Genomic DNA, 17,103 nt, shown 5'->3' with positions numbered 1-17,103 from the left:
GCCAAGTGCTATCCGTGGGCTGAAAGTCATTTCGACGTGTAAAATGAGAGCTGCACGAAAAGCTCTCCGAGGAGCCTCGGAGAGGCATGGAGAGGGCGTTCCACGTTGGAGAGGGCGGTCCTATCTGTCCGTGTCCGTCAAAACGGAGAAGCATACATTGGCCTTAAGGCCTGGTGCAGACTACAGTTGTTTCAACTCTTAACTGATCTTAACCGTCAGACCACCGTCAGACATAATGAAAGTTAGCCAATTTATTTATTTTATGCTGGCAATGCCAGAGACTTGGGAGCTCACAGAAACTTGGGTGATTCTTAGTTTTCTTTTATAGTGGATGGTGAATGACTTTTAGCTGCATTACCACCACCTTCGGAGCTGGGCTGTGGAAAACATGCATGATTCAACGTGACTTCAGAAGAAAAACTAACACAAGGGAGCTTGTCAGCTTGTCAGCTTGCTTGTGTTCTCTTTTGCAGTCAAAAACAAAAAAGAGAAATAAAATTATTGACGTCGTCGTGGCTGAGAAGTTGGAATAAGATATGCGTATACATATTGCAGCGCGAGCTGGAGGTGAATTGGAAACTTATTGTTGTTTTTAGTTGCAGTTTTATAATTATACCAAATCTGGTTGCTGAGGCTTCCCGTTTATTTTGTAAACCCATCACTCTTCAGGATTATTCGGGCAGACAATCAGTGCTGACTGGCCTCAGAACGCCCCCTTGATTGTCAGATAGACTTAAAGCACACAAGGGTCAGTTTGGGAGGTCCTCCTGTGAATCTTCTTGTGACAGTAATTTGTAACAGCTTGTGAAGGAGCTGTCAAAGCAGAAAATTCTGGTTGTATGTTGAAATTTATTCATAAATCATGAAATCATTTTTTTTTCTGTGAGATGTGGGCACATCTTACTTATGCACCATTAGCTCTTGCTCCACATAACTGAGCCACAAAAAAACATCACCAGTCAAGACAAGCAACATCAAGTGCTTCTGGTAACACAAATCAACGCACAATCCTGCAGTTATTTCAAATTAAACATTCCAACTTCACAGGCTTCCATCACTTCTACTTAACCCTGTAGCTTTGCTCGACTGTACAGTTGCTCCGCTGCAGCAGGCCAGTCAGTCCCCCAGCAGGCACGCAAACGAATGATGAGAGAGTTCACTCTCTCATCATTGGTAAATGGTTTTGTGTTTATATAGTGTTTTTCTAGGCTTGATGAGCACTCAAAGCTCTTTACAGTACAGTTTTACATTCACCCATTCACACACACACATTCATACAGTGCATCTATTCGCAGCACTTTGTTATTCTATGGGGGGCCATTCGGGGTTCAGCATCTTGCCCAAGGACACATCGGCATGCAGATGGGTCAGACTGGGGATCGAACCGCCGACCTTCAGGTTGGGGGACAACCACTCTACCCCTCAGCCACAGCCGCCCATATGGATAATGTATTTTGGAATGAAGCCTTTCTCGAGGCTGTGCACCCTTCAGCTCGGCACATTACCACAATATTTTTCCTTGTGTTTAATTGTTATGTGCTGCAGCTTACATCTGCAAACAGCTACAAAATAATTTCCCACTCATAGAGAAAACTGGTTTTGCGGTGTCGAAGCCGTGATGAACTGCTGCCTAACAGCTTGGACCATGTGATCAGGCTCTGCCATTGCTATTTTGGGGGAGTTATAACCGCTGGCTGTTGGTTGTTATGCTAATAGATTTAATGAGCGTTACACTGATGATATGTGGAATTCTGGAGAGCACCTTATCTAGCTGATAAGGAGGCTTGGTGCTGCCCACACTCTCTTTATCTGGAGCACCGCTTAAACACAAGGGGAATGAGGGCTCCTTCATGGTCGATAGCGTTGTGGGGGGGAAATGCAGTCTTGTGTTTAGAGTGTGTCTGAAATTATTTGGAATAGGTGCTTGTACAAGAAGAGGGAGAGCATTAGAGCGTGTACACACACACACACAAACACACACACACACACACACACACACACACACACACACACACACACACACACACACACACACACACATACTGTGTATAGTGTGTGAGTGTGTATTAGTGGCTGATAAAATCAGTGGGCTTCAGCAGGATTTAATCAGTGCTCTTCAACCATCTCATGGATTTTCTCCGCTCCGCTCAGGAGTAAATACATGTACATGCAGTTGTGCACTAGTGGGAGATCCTAACAACAACCATGATACAGGAAGCCACATGGCTTTATGGCATCCTGCAGGACATCCCATTGCACAGAGACAGCTGTCAACTAGCAGGTTGTTTTTTCTTGAGAGGAAAAAGTTAATTCCAGCCTCCACCTTCAAGTATCATGAGGTCCCTCGTGGAAGCTAATGTCAAAACTGTTATTTTGCCAATAGGGAAACTGCCTCCAGTGCCTTAAAGCAGCATAAAGTGATGCTTACTGGTGAGGAACTGCAAGTTGATTCATGCAATGGTGAATTGAAATAGCCAAGACACGTCATTAGCCCTGTGAGTGCATGGAAACTATCAGACCACAGGGACACTTCTCACAGATGAGCGACTGTTCCCAGCTTCTGAAACATCACTGTGTCCTGCCAGACAACACCGCTCTGCAGCTACCGTCTCTCTAATAGGCCCTTCTTCACTTTCCGTACAGCTCTTTTATTGGAGTATGTAAGAACTGTTAATTTACACTGAGCTGAACCTTGTTTAATTCATGCTGAAATAAACTTCATGGTTTATAAGTTTGCATTTTAAACAATCTAAACTAAAAGTGACTGAATTTGAAAGTCAAACTGATGCACATAAAAACTCTGTAGCTCTTTATGGCATCCTCTTACTAGTTGAACAGAATGCCAAATACAGTCCGGTACCCAGGGGGCAACTGTGGCTCAGGAGGGAGAGCAAGGTCATTTACTAATTGCAAGGTCGGTGGATGAATCTCTGGCTCCCTAAGGACAGATTTCACAGTTTCTTTGGGCAAGATACTGAACCCCAATTTGTCCGTGATGGCTGAACTATCGGTGTATGTATAAGAAAGTGTGTGTAGGTGGGTCAATCATATCTAGTTTAAATTGCATTGAGTGGTCGATTACACCTAAAGTGTTGGGTTTTTATGTTTGGTTGTCTTTCTATCCAAAACTGCTTAACTGACTCAAAGCAACCTCTGGACTTGTGTACCTTACATATTGTTTGGTTGCAATATAATATAATATAATATAATATAATATAATTGAATGGAATGGAATGGAATTCCATTCAATTGAATTGAACTGGACTGAACTAAATTAAATTAAATTAAATTAAATTAAATTAAATTAAATTCAGTGAAACTGAATTGAATTGAATTGAACTGAATTGAATCGAATTGAAGTTAATCAAATTGAATTGAATAACCAGTTTTAAGCTGCCATTTCAGTGATGGTGAGGTTATGGCAACATGATTTACTGTCCCATATGGTAAGTGATCTGATCTTAAGAGATGAGAAAGCTGACAGTGATTTTCAGGATGTGTCTGAGTATGTTAGTATTAAAAATGTTGATTTAGTAGCTTATGGTTTTAATTAGATGGTACTAGTAAGGTGCCCATTCTCAGTCCTTAGACTCAAGGCACACTACCCAGCCCCCACTTCACTAGTGTGTTTCATCTAGGTTATACAAGCAAAAAAAAGTATTTACACCAGAATAGGACCTTTATATTCAAATGCTAGATATTTACATAAGGAGTGGGTCCTCTTAACGTAGGCTGCCATGTTTTTTACAGAAGCCCAGTCTGGACAAACTAAATAACTTTTTAGTCTTTATGACAACTGAAGGCTTCCACAGGTTCTCTTTCATGTTTGGAAGGGGGGAGGGGGATGAGGTGAGGGGTATTTAGCTGCAGCATTCACCTTCACCACTAGATGTCATTAAATTCTACACAGTGACCTTTAATCTTTGCTTGAAGTAAAAATGATGACACCCTCATGGAGCTGTTATTCATGTTATGGGAACACAATACAGACCCCCCACCACTAGTTTCTGCTGTGACCTGCTTGGAGACATCAGGGGTCTTGTCAGCTGTTGAGCATGTTTTGTCTTTCTGTTACTCTCTGACAGAACAACTACTCCTCATTGCTTGGATGGGTTTTATTGTGTGACAGTGATAAATGTTGCTCCAGTAGACAACACAAGCCAATATGCCTCAGAAGATTGTTTTACTCTCTTTGCAGAACAATAAGACAAGAGTTTGTTGTGTGATTGCTCTCCGGCCAAAGTGTATTTGGTCTGGATGAGCTGTATCTCAGTAAATAATGACATCTTCCAAACTAAGCCGTCCATTTGGCTTCATCTCTGGCCCTGATTTTGTGTCACCAGTTCCCAGCTCATTGTGAGTCAGGTGCTAATGGAGCCAGTTATACCAACTCATCTCTCAGCACTGCAATGCACCACGGCTGCTGTTTGTGTGTGGGTTGCAGTATGAAGCTAAAAATATTATTTTTGCTTTAAAATGTTAGAAACAGAAGGTATCTAAGATGATTGCCTCGGCTCTCTAGCGACTGTAGATCTAATTATCCAAACATTACTTTGGATCTCTAAAAATTTGTAAGAAAAGGATAGATTATAGATAACTATGTTGCTGCTTCTTTTATTTTTGCAGCACATGTTTGGGCACCATTGGGTGTCCATTCACTTCATCTTGTCTACTCAGATCCTATTGTTGCACAATGTGATTGTGCATTCATCGCATAAATATGGATTCTAAAATTTAATATATTCAGGCCTTAGACATTCAGTCATTTATAACGGAATTTGGACCTGATGATGTGTTGGATCTTAGGTGACATCTTTATTGCCATTTGTGCACATTAAGATTATGATATATATCAGGGGAGTGATAACCAATATTTTGAACGGATCTCCAAAATGAAATCCTGGTATCATAATTTAGAATAATACCAGACAAATAGATTAACATGATTTTTTGTCCAAAAGTGACAAACAATTTTGACAGAATAGAAAACATTCTCAGTACATCATTTAAAACAAGGCTAAAAAATACACACATAGCAAACATCCAAGCCAATCTAAACACAAAACTTCAGCTATGTGGTGTCCATGTGTTTCTATATTTCCTTCACCCCCTTTATATTATTGAAGGTTAGTTAAATACACACCTCTTTGTATAATGATATACAGTTCAACAGCAGCACAGACCTCATCCTCCAACATGATCAAACAGTTTATAATCATACAGATTTAACACTTCAAATACAATAACTGAGATTACAATAAAACATTATAACCTTCATGAAGGAGGACTTACTGCAGGGCTGTTACAATACACTGGTTTAGTTTTGCAGATTGGGAGAGTAGTCTCAGAATTGAGTACCCTGGTGTATAAAATATAAATGTTGAGTCATATAAGTCTGCTGGCTTTCATGGATACAGACAGCTAAAGCCTAAATAGCTCAGAGTCTCCTGTAGGTTCATGGCACTGCACAATAATGCCAACTCCATGACTTCAATATGGAGTCACAACGGTTTGTGTGAAATTTGCAATCATTAAAAATCCAACTGCTGTGTTGCACACTGCAGCAGGGACCGTATTAGGGAAGCAACACAAATGAATGCAGGTTTTATTTAGTGTGTTTCTCTTTGGTGCATCATTGTAATGATAGTAATGAGACAGTCAGCAGAAGGTCTGAGCAGCCTCTGGGCGCTCGCTGTGGTTTTTGTTTGAATTAAAAAGCTGAATGGAGTGTTGAAATGCTGTGAGAGCATCTTAATGATTTATTCAGTGTTTTTGGACCACATACACTGTATAATTTGCTACTGTAACGAGTGGATTTGAATACAGTGCTGACAGCTTCTGCAGGTGTCAGGCAGCAAGGGAGGTTCTAAAAATCAGAGGGAGTAAAGACAGTCGATGGTAACAGACAAACTTCAAAGGAGAATCTGTGGGACTGATTTGTGCCGCTGTCTCTTCCCTCTCGCTCCTCCTGTCTCCTCCTTCCTCAGCTCTGTCCGCAATCCTCTCCTGAGAAAGTGATCTGTGGCTCTACACAATCCCTCCCCAGAGGAATCTCTGATAAATCTTTTAAATCCTCGCCTCTTTGATAACCCTGCTGCTCTTAGGTTCACCACCTGCTGGATGCTCCTCTCTCTGCTTGTACTCCCTCGCTTCACCTTTCACCTGTACAGACACAATGCTTTGATTAGATGTTAGCTTTCCTTAGCTCCTGACTCACACAGTAACATATTTGAGGTAAATTATTTATTTGGAGTAGGTTGCATCTGGGATTACAGTAATTGATCACTTGGTTAGTTTAATTTAGCGTTTAAGCGTAAGAACGTTTGTATAAATATCAGAAAGCAGCATTACCCAATTGTCCAACAAATAATCTGCACTTGAGCTATTCATTATAAAATAATATAATACAGATAAAAAAATAGGTACATTTGAGCAGGCTGGAAGCAGTCAGGATTAGTTTGGCACTGCATCTATCTGCTAGTTGTCATGTAGACTACTAAATTAACACGTTAAAAAATATCCGTTCACCAGAGGTCTAAACTAGTCCAGTATTTCGGACCAAATCCAAATCTACGAAAGCAAATTGTAAGTAAAATGTTAAAATAACGCAGATTTTGTCAAGTGGCCGTTGGTTCATGGTAATGAAGGAGCTAATTGAACAATTGTGAAGGGAGAGGATAAGATGTCAAAGCACTATTCAACCAAGTACGTCCATCACCAGTCATTGAGGTCCCTTTGCCATTTTAATAGAGAAATGTGTTCATCAGGTCCCACCCTCTCAGCATTGTTTTGTATTAGCCTAAATTGTGTGTGAATGTTGTGTTCACATAAACACCAAGCCTTCTATCTCAAGCTCTGCCAGAAGGTTTGTGAGCTCAGATCACAATTTTTTTTTGTCACATCGCCAAAACCCCAAAATGTTGGAATATATGTTCCAAACCTAGGCATAAGCTTCCAGGATAAACTGATATTCGTTTAAAATAATACCAATCATTGATATTACTTATATGTGTAATTATTATTAATAAATACATATTATTAAATTTAGCTCATGTTTAATTATTTCCCCATCTGATCCATGAGTAAGAAAGAATTAAGTGTATTACTGGTATTGTGGTAATGAGGTTCATAGCTGTGTGTGTGTGTGTGTGTGTGTGTGTGTGTGTGTGTGTGTGTGTGTGTGTGTGTGTGTGTGTCCATTTTCCAGACTTACGCAGGATTTCAAAGCAAAGTCTGTGCATATGTGAGCGTGTGCAGGTTGTGTGTTTGCATGCACATAAGAAGTTATCAAGGGGATTTTGCTGCAGTTAATCCTGTGTATTGACTCCTTAGTAAAACACACACTAACACACCATCACACACATGCTGCGATGGTTGTTGTGCCCCTGCAGAGTTTAGCAGCAGGCGTCGGCTTCCCCTGTGCCACTGTGCCATCTGGCAGCCTCAGATGGTTTGGTAGCTCCGCACCAGGGTCCTGCACTTTCATCCAACAGAACCATGTCAAGTCAACCAACAGAAACAAATGGCTTCTCTCTGTCCAGACAAACACATGGAGTCATTTTGCGTGTTTTTAATGATCGTACATCCAACATTTTCTTGATGATGATCCTCAGGTTTTTCAAAGAAAATATTTAGGAACATACATCTTAGATAACTACAGCTATAGAGACCCACATACACAAGATATATGAATGTATATATTAAATAATGGTATTATGCAGTATAGTTTACAAATCTTGGATATGGCATACAAAATGAAATATTGCATAATGTTATAAATCAGACATATATGGAGAAAAAATGGAGTACATACAGTATTTTACATAGAGTAAGTAATATTTAGATTAATTTTCTTTTGTTTATATAAAGGATGAAATATTTTTAAATGCTTTTATACGTGTGAAATAAACGCATTTATATAGAGATAGGAAGATTCTATTTTTAAAACCAGCTTATTGTTGGCGCTATTTTAATCTTGCAAGTGATGAAAGAAACATGCTTAAGTGTTTTGTGGTGTTTGCGTGGCCATGCAGTTTCCCACTCCTTCTATTAGTAGATGGTTAATACGTTCTTTCTTTTGAATTTGGCAGAGAGGACAAGAAATAAAAGAAGAGGCAGGACTGAGATTCTGTCTCTTTTCTTGATCAAGTGTGGGCAGCAGCCCAAGTGTCCCCTCTGCTTTCTGTATATTACATGTTGGCTCGCGGAACACATCCTAATCCATACTGAGGGAATGTGGGTGGAGACACACTCACAAACACACACACAGACAAACTCTCTCACACACACACACACACACACACACACACACACACACACACACACACACAAGAGAGTGAGAAATTCTGGAGTGTGTATATTTTTAATTAACATTTCATATGTCACTCAGTTGTGTGTGTACGAAATGATGCACATGAAAATTGCTCTTTATAATGGAATGATGCATCCATTAAACCCGTTGCCTGGGGTTTGAAGGTCTCACAAAAAAATGAAAACAAGACGCAGCTTTGCATTGTGTCAATAAGTTCTGCTCAGAAGTCCTAGAAGTTAGAGATAGGGTTGTGTAGAATTCTGATGAAGGGATGAATCACCTTCTTCACAAATCCTATTTCCTCATTGGATAATAGTGGTTTCCTTCTGCCTAAACCATTCAGAATGGATGATTAAAGCTTCACCTTCTCACTTGTAACTTTTATAAGCCCAAACAGTCCTGACATTACACTCAGCCCTTACCATTTTACTCTTGAGCCGTTTTCAGACACGAGACTACGATTTCTGTAGAATTGAGTCAGGACTTCCAGCTGAGTTTACCTTTCACACTGGGGATCTCCTGCTGTGGTCATATAGGCTCCTTCAGGCATTCTGCAGAATGGTTTCTAGGGGACTGGCTTGAGAAGGTCGGCAGAAAGTCTAGATGCTCTCACTCGGATATTTGCATTCACTCATACAGCTCCTCTGGAGAATCTCTGTGGGTCTTGGAGCTCAGTGCATTCCTATAAAAAATTAAACGCTTCAATTTGTGAATTTGCATCCACTCATTCTTTCACCTTTTAAAATAGATTTCAGTATTCGGAAACCTGTAATGTGTATTTAGTACTGTGCGGACTTCAGTCAGATATATAATTCGAACATTGTAGCAGTATCGATAATACATTATGAGGATTCATCAAGAGTTTGTAAGGAAAATGTGGATATTTGGGTTCAGTTGGCAGTTCAACCTTGTAAATGTTTAAGTGACCGGCCAAGTTCGTATGAAATTAATGAGTTTGATCTTTCTCTCAACCGTTTCCTCTCTCACTGCCTTATGCTGTCATCGCTTTCATATTTAGGGGTGTAATAAGTGCTGTAGCCTCTTGGGGCTGCTGGCAGGGAGAACTGTGCAAATTTATTTTTAAACGTAAAGGGATCAATTTAAAACATTTGTCACTTTTACAACATCAAGAAGTACATGACAAAATGTACACCACAATGTTGTGTTGAATATGGGTGTCATCCCGTTATAAAATCGAAATATTAAAGGGTGAATGGTGCACATGCAGGAGGCATGCACTTTGAACCAGATCCACATTGTGTCTGCTGAACCCTTTCATGCAATGATCGTCATAATGCTAAGTGCAAAAGAGCATTATAAACTCTACAGACAGAGCTGCTCTGGCCCTAATATGTCCTGTGCCCATGTAGAGGTTCATGTTATATGCTGTTCCTGTTATTTTTAGCCACCGAGAGGGGAGTTGATTCTTCCTCCCTCCCTCCCTCCCTCTCACACACACACACACACACACACACACACACACACACACACACACACACACACACACACACACACACACACACACACACACACACACACACACACACACACACACACACACACACACACACACACACACACACAAAGCTTCTCTTTCCATCTTTCTCGCTTTTTAAGGCTAAATTTCATCAGACTATTGGTGCTTAGGTCTCTGGGCAGGCTTTCACCCTGGATTGGAATCCCAGTTTGGAGTGAAGCTCTTGCCGGGTTCTACCCTCATTATTATTTTTATTATATTCCAGGACAGTGCTTTCTGGAGTAATCCCTCACAGCAACTGTCAAAAAGAAGTGGATTTCTCTCTGTGCTGTATCACTTTGGAATCAAAAACAGGGTTTTATGCCCCCTGTAAATGGTCCCCCATTATATAATTCCATTATTTCTTCTACCATGTGGGATTTCATTAGTTGTGTAGCTGGCAGGATCCCAAAATCAGACCAAATGACAGAACAATTCAGTTGAGTGCAGAGATACACAGTGAGGCATCATTAAGTGGATATACCTGTATCTTCGTGTCCCAGAAGTGAGTCCATGAATGCAGCAGGTCTGTCCTTTGCAGGAGACAAAAAAACATCTGCTCTCATCATTATGTATTGTATCTTATTGTTGCCCATCAATCTGCCTAGTTTGAAGCCATGCATGCTTATATCAGTTAAATGCACTTTTTTAGTAGCAAAAAGTTACAATCTTCACTTGCTGTTCTTTTTTTTCTGTTGATGTAACTGTTTATTTTCGAAAGTAACAGACAAACACATTCAGCAAGTGACCACACTATATAAAAAATATCAGAAAGCACACTTTTTTTCAACAAGATATCATACAACATTTTTACACAAAATCACGACTGGATTATTTCGTTGTTTATGTGCAGGAGGGGGTCAGTTTGATGCCTTGTTCACTTGAGTTATAGACTTTTAGATGATTTAAGCAACTTTTTTTCACAAACATACATAGTGCATTCAAGCTTTCCCTTTGCAGGCACACCTCCACCTGAGTGTCATTTGACTGACTGCATGGCAGCTGACATAGACACCAATGAGCTCCCAACTTCCTGGAATTGGATCATTTCACAAGTAAATAATCCAAATTACTGCAGACCTGTTCACTTTACCTTGCTAAAGCTCGCTGTTACCAGAAATGTTTTACCACAACTGCAATTCATGTCTGCTACGATCAGATTGTTCAGTATACTTCATTAGACTGAAAACGATATACATACATAAGTACAACATATTGCAATACTATAATGTGGGACTATAACTAGGTGAAATTCAAGAAGAAGGACACTGATATTCATTGAAAAGGGATCATTTTCAATGGTTTTTTGGGATACGTAGTTCCTTCACTCTTAAAAGAATTACATACACAGTCTTGTTCCTTTGCCTTTTTCCATTTTACAATATTTATTTAGGTCTGAATCAAGTTTTTTATGGTCTTTATCTAACAACTTTGTTAGCAAGAGTCAGGCACTTTCTGACACCCAGTGCAACTTACCGTTCAACAGAAAGGTCAGGGATTGCGTTATGTCATGCTAGTAGTAGCTAAAGTAGTCTAGAGAATGTAATCTGCAGCAGGCATTAGGAGTGGGAGATACAACAATGGTAAGATTGTACTTAGGGGAATGCATTAGATTTCAAAAAGCTACTTCTGGAAACTCTTTTGCCCACATATGCTGTAGTACTAACAAACTAAATTAAGTCATCAAAACTAAATTTCTTAGTTTGACAACAGAAATACAATGGACACTATGATTTACCTCAGCTCTAATAAGCCAGCATCAGTGGCTGACCTCAATAATGTCCATGTGGCTTACAATGATTTACAAAGAACATCTTTAAGAGCAGATTCTTGCATAAACAACAGTCTGGTGTGGCTGGATTATTTCAGTACCATGGACAGTGCACATCTGTAGCAGAGGCTCACACATGTATGATGACTTTCTTTCTGGAATGGAGTAGTAATTAAATGACAATGTGCTCCCACAATCCCCCAGGGAGCATTGTCACTGCCTGTCAGCAATAATCAGTTCTGAAGGTCACCTGTTTGACCAATTTAAGTGCTTGTGACCTCTCGGAGCTTTCCTGACTCATGAGGCAAGCATTACTGTTTCAAACAGTCAACACAATGTAAGGCCAAGTTTCTCCCAGTAAAACGAACAACCTGATCTTTGGCCTACTTTCCTCTAGCCGACTTACCTAATTGGCATAGGTTCCATTTTGTTCTGCAACTTATTAATTGATTTATTGAATTGAGAGCAAACAGCATCTTTAAAAGTGTTATTATATTATAAATGCTTATCTTATACAGGTTCAAGCAGGGTTGTGTTCATGCAAGGGAAAACAAAGAAACTAAAAACGTAAGCACATTAAGCAAACAATAGGCTACAGTACGAGCATTTGTGTGCATTTCCAAGTTGTCACTGTTAATTGTTTTTGACAGATTGCACACCATTGTTTCACAAGTTGGGCCACCTACACCCAAAATCATGTTGATACACATAGTTCACAAAAATGTGTATCCAAATGTGAGAAAAAATACCCACAATAAAATATTTCAATAATGTATATGTTCATCAACTAGGTTTCTGGGAGTGGGATGATTAGGTCCTCATGAAGTCAGATCAATAAATCCTTGACACTGACCCTGGGACATCCACTTTATGACAACATATCTCATTAGTCTTTGCCTTAAAAGCGCTGCTAAGGTCTTCTCTCCGGGTGGCTGTAGTTCAGGACTACAAAGTAATTGGTCTATTATCTTTGTTAAAATGAGAAGTATCAAACTATTTACTTGTCAGTTTTGCCCAACCCTTAGGGCTGATCCCCACATTTCCCATTTTCCAACATGCGCCCGAATGCGCCACAGCTGTGTGCACGTGCGGGAGCTACCTGAGTAATGAGCAGTAATGTCCTCCCGTGATGTGCGTGTTTCCCGACGTGCGGGTGTTAGTGAAGGAACCCGCGGCTCTGTTTCCATGAGTCTGCTCGTGTGTGAGTTGTTATGCCACAGACCGCGAGATTCCTGGACACCGCTCACCTCTGGTATCTCAATGACAAGCCGCCCACAGCTTATATTTACGCCACCTGGTCCAAGGTGAGCAAGCGACACAGCAAAGCGACTTTACGGTCAGTCAACGGCTTCTGGAAATGTTTGGCCGGCAGCAGTGTGGAGAAGGGCCGGCCCCGTGGCCACGGTGAGTCTCATCCCACTGCTTTTACTCCAGGGACCACACATCAGCTCACTCCACACACGCTCTGTCCTCTGCTGCTTATAAACCTCTTTAACATTTAGACCAGTCGTTTTACATTTAAATGTTTTTATTAAGAGACATTCAAAGATATCTTGATTGTTCTTATTGTGTTTTACAGATACATATGATCAAATTAACCCCAAAACAACACAATACCTGAAAATAAGGACAAAGCAGTAAATCAAATAGAGAAAAAAATAAAATAATAATATATAGGTTAAAGTGCCTCTGTATCTTCCCCGGACATTTGACAACCTTTTTAGTTCAAAAGCATTTAATTCGCGTATTCCCTCACCTGACAATGGTAAACAATTTTTAACTTAATTCATTCATTTCAATACCCAGGTTCGATATGACTGAAATCCATTTTATTGCAGCTTTACTGAAAAGCTCAGTTTCATAAATTTCCTTTCTATAGATGTCCTGGAAGAGCGATTCTGGCCGTAACCATTTTCTTGATCCAGTTTTCTTACATACAGTAAAAATCATTTAAAATATATATTTGTTACTAGTTGGTGTCATATTTGCGGGTGAATGGGCAAGTTAAGTTATATCGAACCTGAATGGCATCTTAATATCTAAGACACTTTCAATGTTGTGATTATTCTGCCAAAAAGGATGAATGTCATTACCCTCCCAAAAAATACGATGCTTGTCAATAACAGAACCGCATTGTCTCCAATAGGGTTCCTGCTTAATATCACATGAATCTGAAACAATATATGGTAATGCTCTGGGTATTATGGGTCCTCTGATTAATTTGCCAAAAAGATTATCCATGAAACTGTTTTATAAACTTAAATGATTTTCAGTTGGCCCTCCTTCCTCACCTGATTCTCTGCTTTTTGTAGAAGATTAAGATTTTTAATGTTGTCCAGATAACTGTTGGAGAGAGCAGCCCAACAATTTACTAATGTGCTCCAGTTAATGAGAACTAATAATAATACATTAAGCTTTAAATAGAGCTTTATATACACTGGAAGCAGATCTGAATTGTTGTTTTTTTGAGAAGAGATTTGAAAGTGGACTGGTCTGTGCAGTTTCTGGTGTGTACAGGGGGAGAGTTCCAGAGGGAGGACAGGGGTGATGTGTTCATTGGAGCAGTTGTGGGTGAGCAGCAGAGTTCTGGATGGACTGAAGTTTATGGAGGAGTTTGGAAGGTGTTACATAGAGGATGCTATTGCAATAGTAGATTATGGATGTTATGCAGGCGTGGATCAGTGTTTCAGCGGCAGAGAAAGTGAGTGATTGAGCGAGACAAGCTAGGTTTTTTTTTTAAGGGACAAATGGCAGTTGTGGTATCTGATTGACAAAGTGTTTGAAGTTGAGGTGGTTGTCAAAGAAGACTCCAAATATGTGCATGTGATGGGAGGGAAACAGACTGGAGTTTTTAATGGTGAGGTAGAAGTTGATGGCGACTTTAGGACCAATGATGATAACTTCTCATATTTCACAGTTGAGTTTGAGCAAAATTTTGTGTATGGAGGATTTGATTTCGGTTAGACAGTTGGCGGTCATGCTCTCTATTTAATTATAGATAACAGTGGAAGTAGAAATGCTTTTGGCCTCAGCAGTGGGCTGAGCACAGTTCTGCTTGTGATGATCTGAGAAGTTGGAGTTAAAAGATTGTTCATGCGGCAGAGTCAAGCATGAATGTTGTCCTGTTTCTGGATCTGCTTGATCATCATAAAGTGCAACCTGTGGTCTATGGAGGCCAGATGCAGTCAACATTTACAAAACAAATTTTATGATCGTTGGCAATGGAATTACTGGTATTTCAGTGAAATTCACTGACCATTGGTCTTTTGGATAATGAAATTGAATGTGAATACATTTTTCATTCATTCATTAATTTGTATTTTCAAACTGGCAGGAGATGTGTAATGTTAAACTATGGAATCAAAAAGAAGACGTGTAGAAACTTGTTTATCTTTCCTGGCTTGAATTAAAAAATTGTAATGGCCTGACAAATCATTTTATGATTGTGTTTAAGTTTCAGATGTCCGATGGAAAATGAGTTTTGCCAGATTATCAATGAGAGCGACAGGTTGGTTCTGTTTTGAAAGGTTTCAGCTTTGGTTTCACAAACGTTACATCCTTACACTAAAGGATTCCAGTATTATCTCTGAGACTATCTGATTACTTTTGATCATGACATGAATGAATTAGCTGGTGACATACTTGGGCTAAAGGCCGGCGCATGCTTCTGCAACTGCGTCTGTGGCTTTTCACGCAGCTGTGTCGAAGGACGCGTTGTCATTCATGCTTCTCAAAGAGTTGCACGTGTGACAAAGCAATTCACCGCCAGGACACTAGGCGGAGTAACGTGTTTTGTTGAAGATGGCCTTAGAGACACCTTCTTTGAGTGTGGCAGTCGTCGTCGACTGTTTATTTACATCGCCACTGCTGCTCCTCATAGCCTTTTTCTGGCGGACAAATCCGCCAGTCAGTGACAGGTTATACAAGTGGACATACTTTTGCAGAAGCATGCGCTGGCCTTAAAGACCTCTAAGTAGTCTTGTTTTGAAAATATAACGTCACACTTCAAGAATAAAGAAAGTGTCTAACATTTCCGTGACTTGCTCGCTAACCTTTGGCTATCTTCTCTGCTTCAGTGGTGCATGTCTCTCCGGCTGAAGAATCCGATAAGTCAGGTTGGTTGGTGACAGACAATCACACCGACCCTTCATTTTAGTCGGTCCAAATTAAATGATAGACAGTTTCTCATAAACAACGTACTAACTCGACTTTTAAGTAAATTTGATAGTGTTGTGTGAATTGAATTTTTTGTTTGTGAACCAGAGTGCAAGATAAATTATTCCACTTACACTATTTTAACAGTCAGAATTAGACGAATGGCTTAAAAACCAATGGAGTGCTCCCTTCCAAAACATCTCAAGGGCACAACAGACTGTCCATCTCTTCGCAGTGTTGTCAGACACTTCCATATTCTTTACCCGGCAACTGTTTGTCAAGAAGTGTGGTTGGAGAGAGATCTGAGACACCATTGGACAGCACTCGGTGTACTCGCACTGCTGCATCCCACTGTCAGAAGTTAGTCTGACGCATGACCTAGTTCAGTCCACAGTTTCACATTGTGTTGAAGGTAGTGTTAATATGGAGTCTCAGCAGCAAGAGCAAATGGGCTGAACATTTCGAGTGGTTGAGAAAACTGGCCTCGTATTAATTCAAGCACATGGTAATTTAATAAGAACACTTGAAATTGCTCAGTTTTGCATGATTAAATGATTAGCATGAAATGTGAAAGAATGACATGTAGTTTTCAGTGTGATCTGTTGCAGAGCCTCAGTAAGGCAGAGTGAGAGTAGGGTAATTTTTAGATGGCTTGTTTCAGGTAAAGCGTGGCTGGGTTTGTGTGATGTCTGCAGACAGGTGTGGGAAATATCAGTCTATCCAAGAAACACCTTCTGACATTAAACTGACTCTTTAATTGGTCAAGGAGCATAAACGAAGCTCACTCTTTACTAGAGGTCTGTGGTGTCCTATCCTCCTCCCTCTCTGGCTTTTCCTGCGGGTCACTGTATTTCACTCCACACATTTAGCAAATCTCCTAGACCAGGATTACTGCTTCCTAGGGATTTAGGATTGCTCCCCGCCCAACACATGTTACTGTTTGTGTCTCTTGCTTGCATGTCTTTGGTGCTTTCTATCAATGCAGCCGCAATCTCTCTTTCATAAGGAAACCGTCGTTTTTAGCACTACTGATAGATGCTTGCTGAGGAAAGAAATGAAGAAAGGATGGCGCAGCATGAAGACAAATTGTAGCTTTGGAGACATACTGCTGGGACTTTTTGACTTTTGAGATTGAAGAATATTGAAAAGACGGCACTGCAATAAGCAGGATTGCTCGGGCAATAACATCACAAGATTATTGACCAACTGTTGATCCCTTTCAGAGACGGAGGGATTTTTCTTCTCTCGTCTTTTCTCTTCAGATTCTGCTTTGACTCTGGGAAGGAAATTACAGACAAGTCATAATGTGAGTTTTTAAACTGGTGGAGTAGTAAATGATACAGAGCCTCA

The 17,103-nt window shown here is 40.2% G+C and overlaps 1 protein-coding gene across 12 annotated transcripts in view; it reads left to right on the top strand.

Annotated features, from left to right (window-relative positions):
• Nucleotides 1-17,103, top strand: part of plch2a (phospholipase C, eta 2a) — a 199,706-nt gene that overhangs the window by 110,557 nt on the left and 72,046 nt on the right. For 2 of the 12 annotated variants that reach the window (XM_053424352.1, XM_053424353.1), the window contains exon 2: nt 16,977-17,059. The exons of 9 other annotated variants lie outside the window; for them this stretch is intronic. Coding sequence is in view for 1 of the 3 variants with exons in the window: in XM_053424363.1 (XP_053280338.1) it covers nt 12,810-13,006 (197 nt within the window). In the remaining 2 variants the exon portion in view is untranslated. Of the gene's footprint in view, nt 1-12,809; nt 13,007-16,976; nt 17,060-17,103 lie in introns of those variants that run through there. One more of the 12 variants, XM_053424363.1, reaches the window with a different exon arrangement.

Source organism: Pleuronectes platessa, chromosome 6 (genome assembly GCF_947347685.1).
Source record: "Pleuronectes platessa chromosome 6, fPlePla1.1, whole genome shotgun sequence".
In the NCBI taxonomy this organism is placed as follows: domain Eukaryota; kingdom Metazoa; phylum Chordata; class Actinopteri; order Pleuronectiformes; family Pleuronectidae; genus Pleuronectes; species Pleuronectes platessa.
Note: the sequence above shows the minus strand (reverse complement) of the source record. Positions and strands in the feature narration are given on the sequence as shown.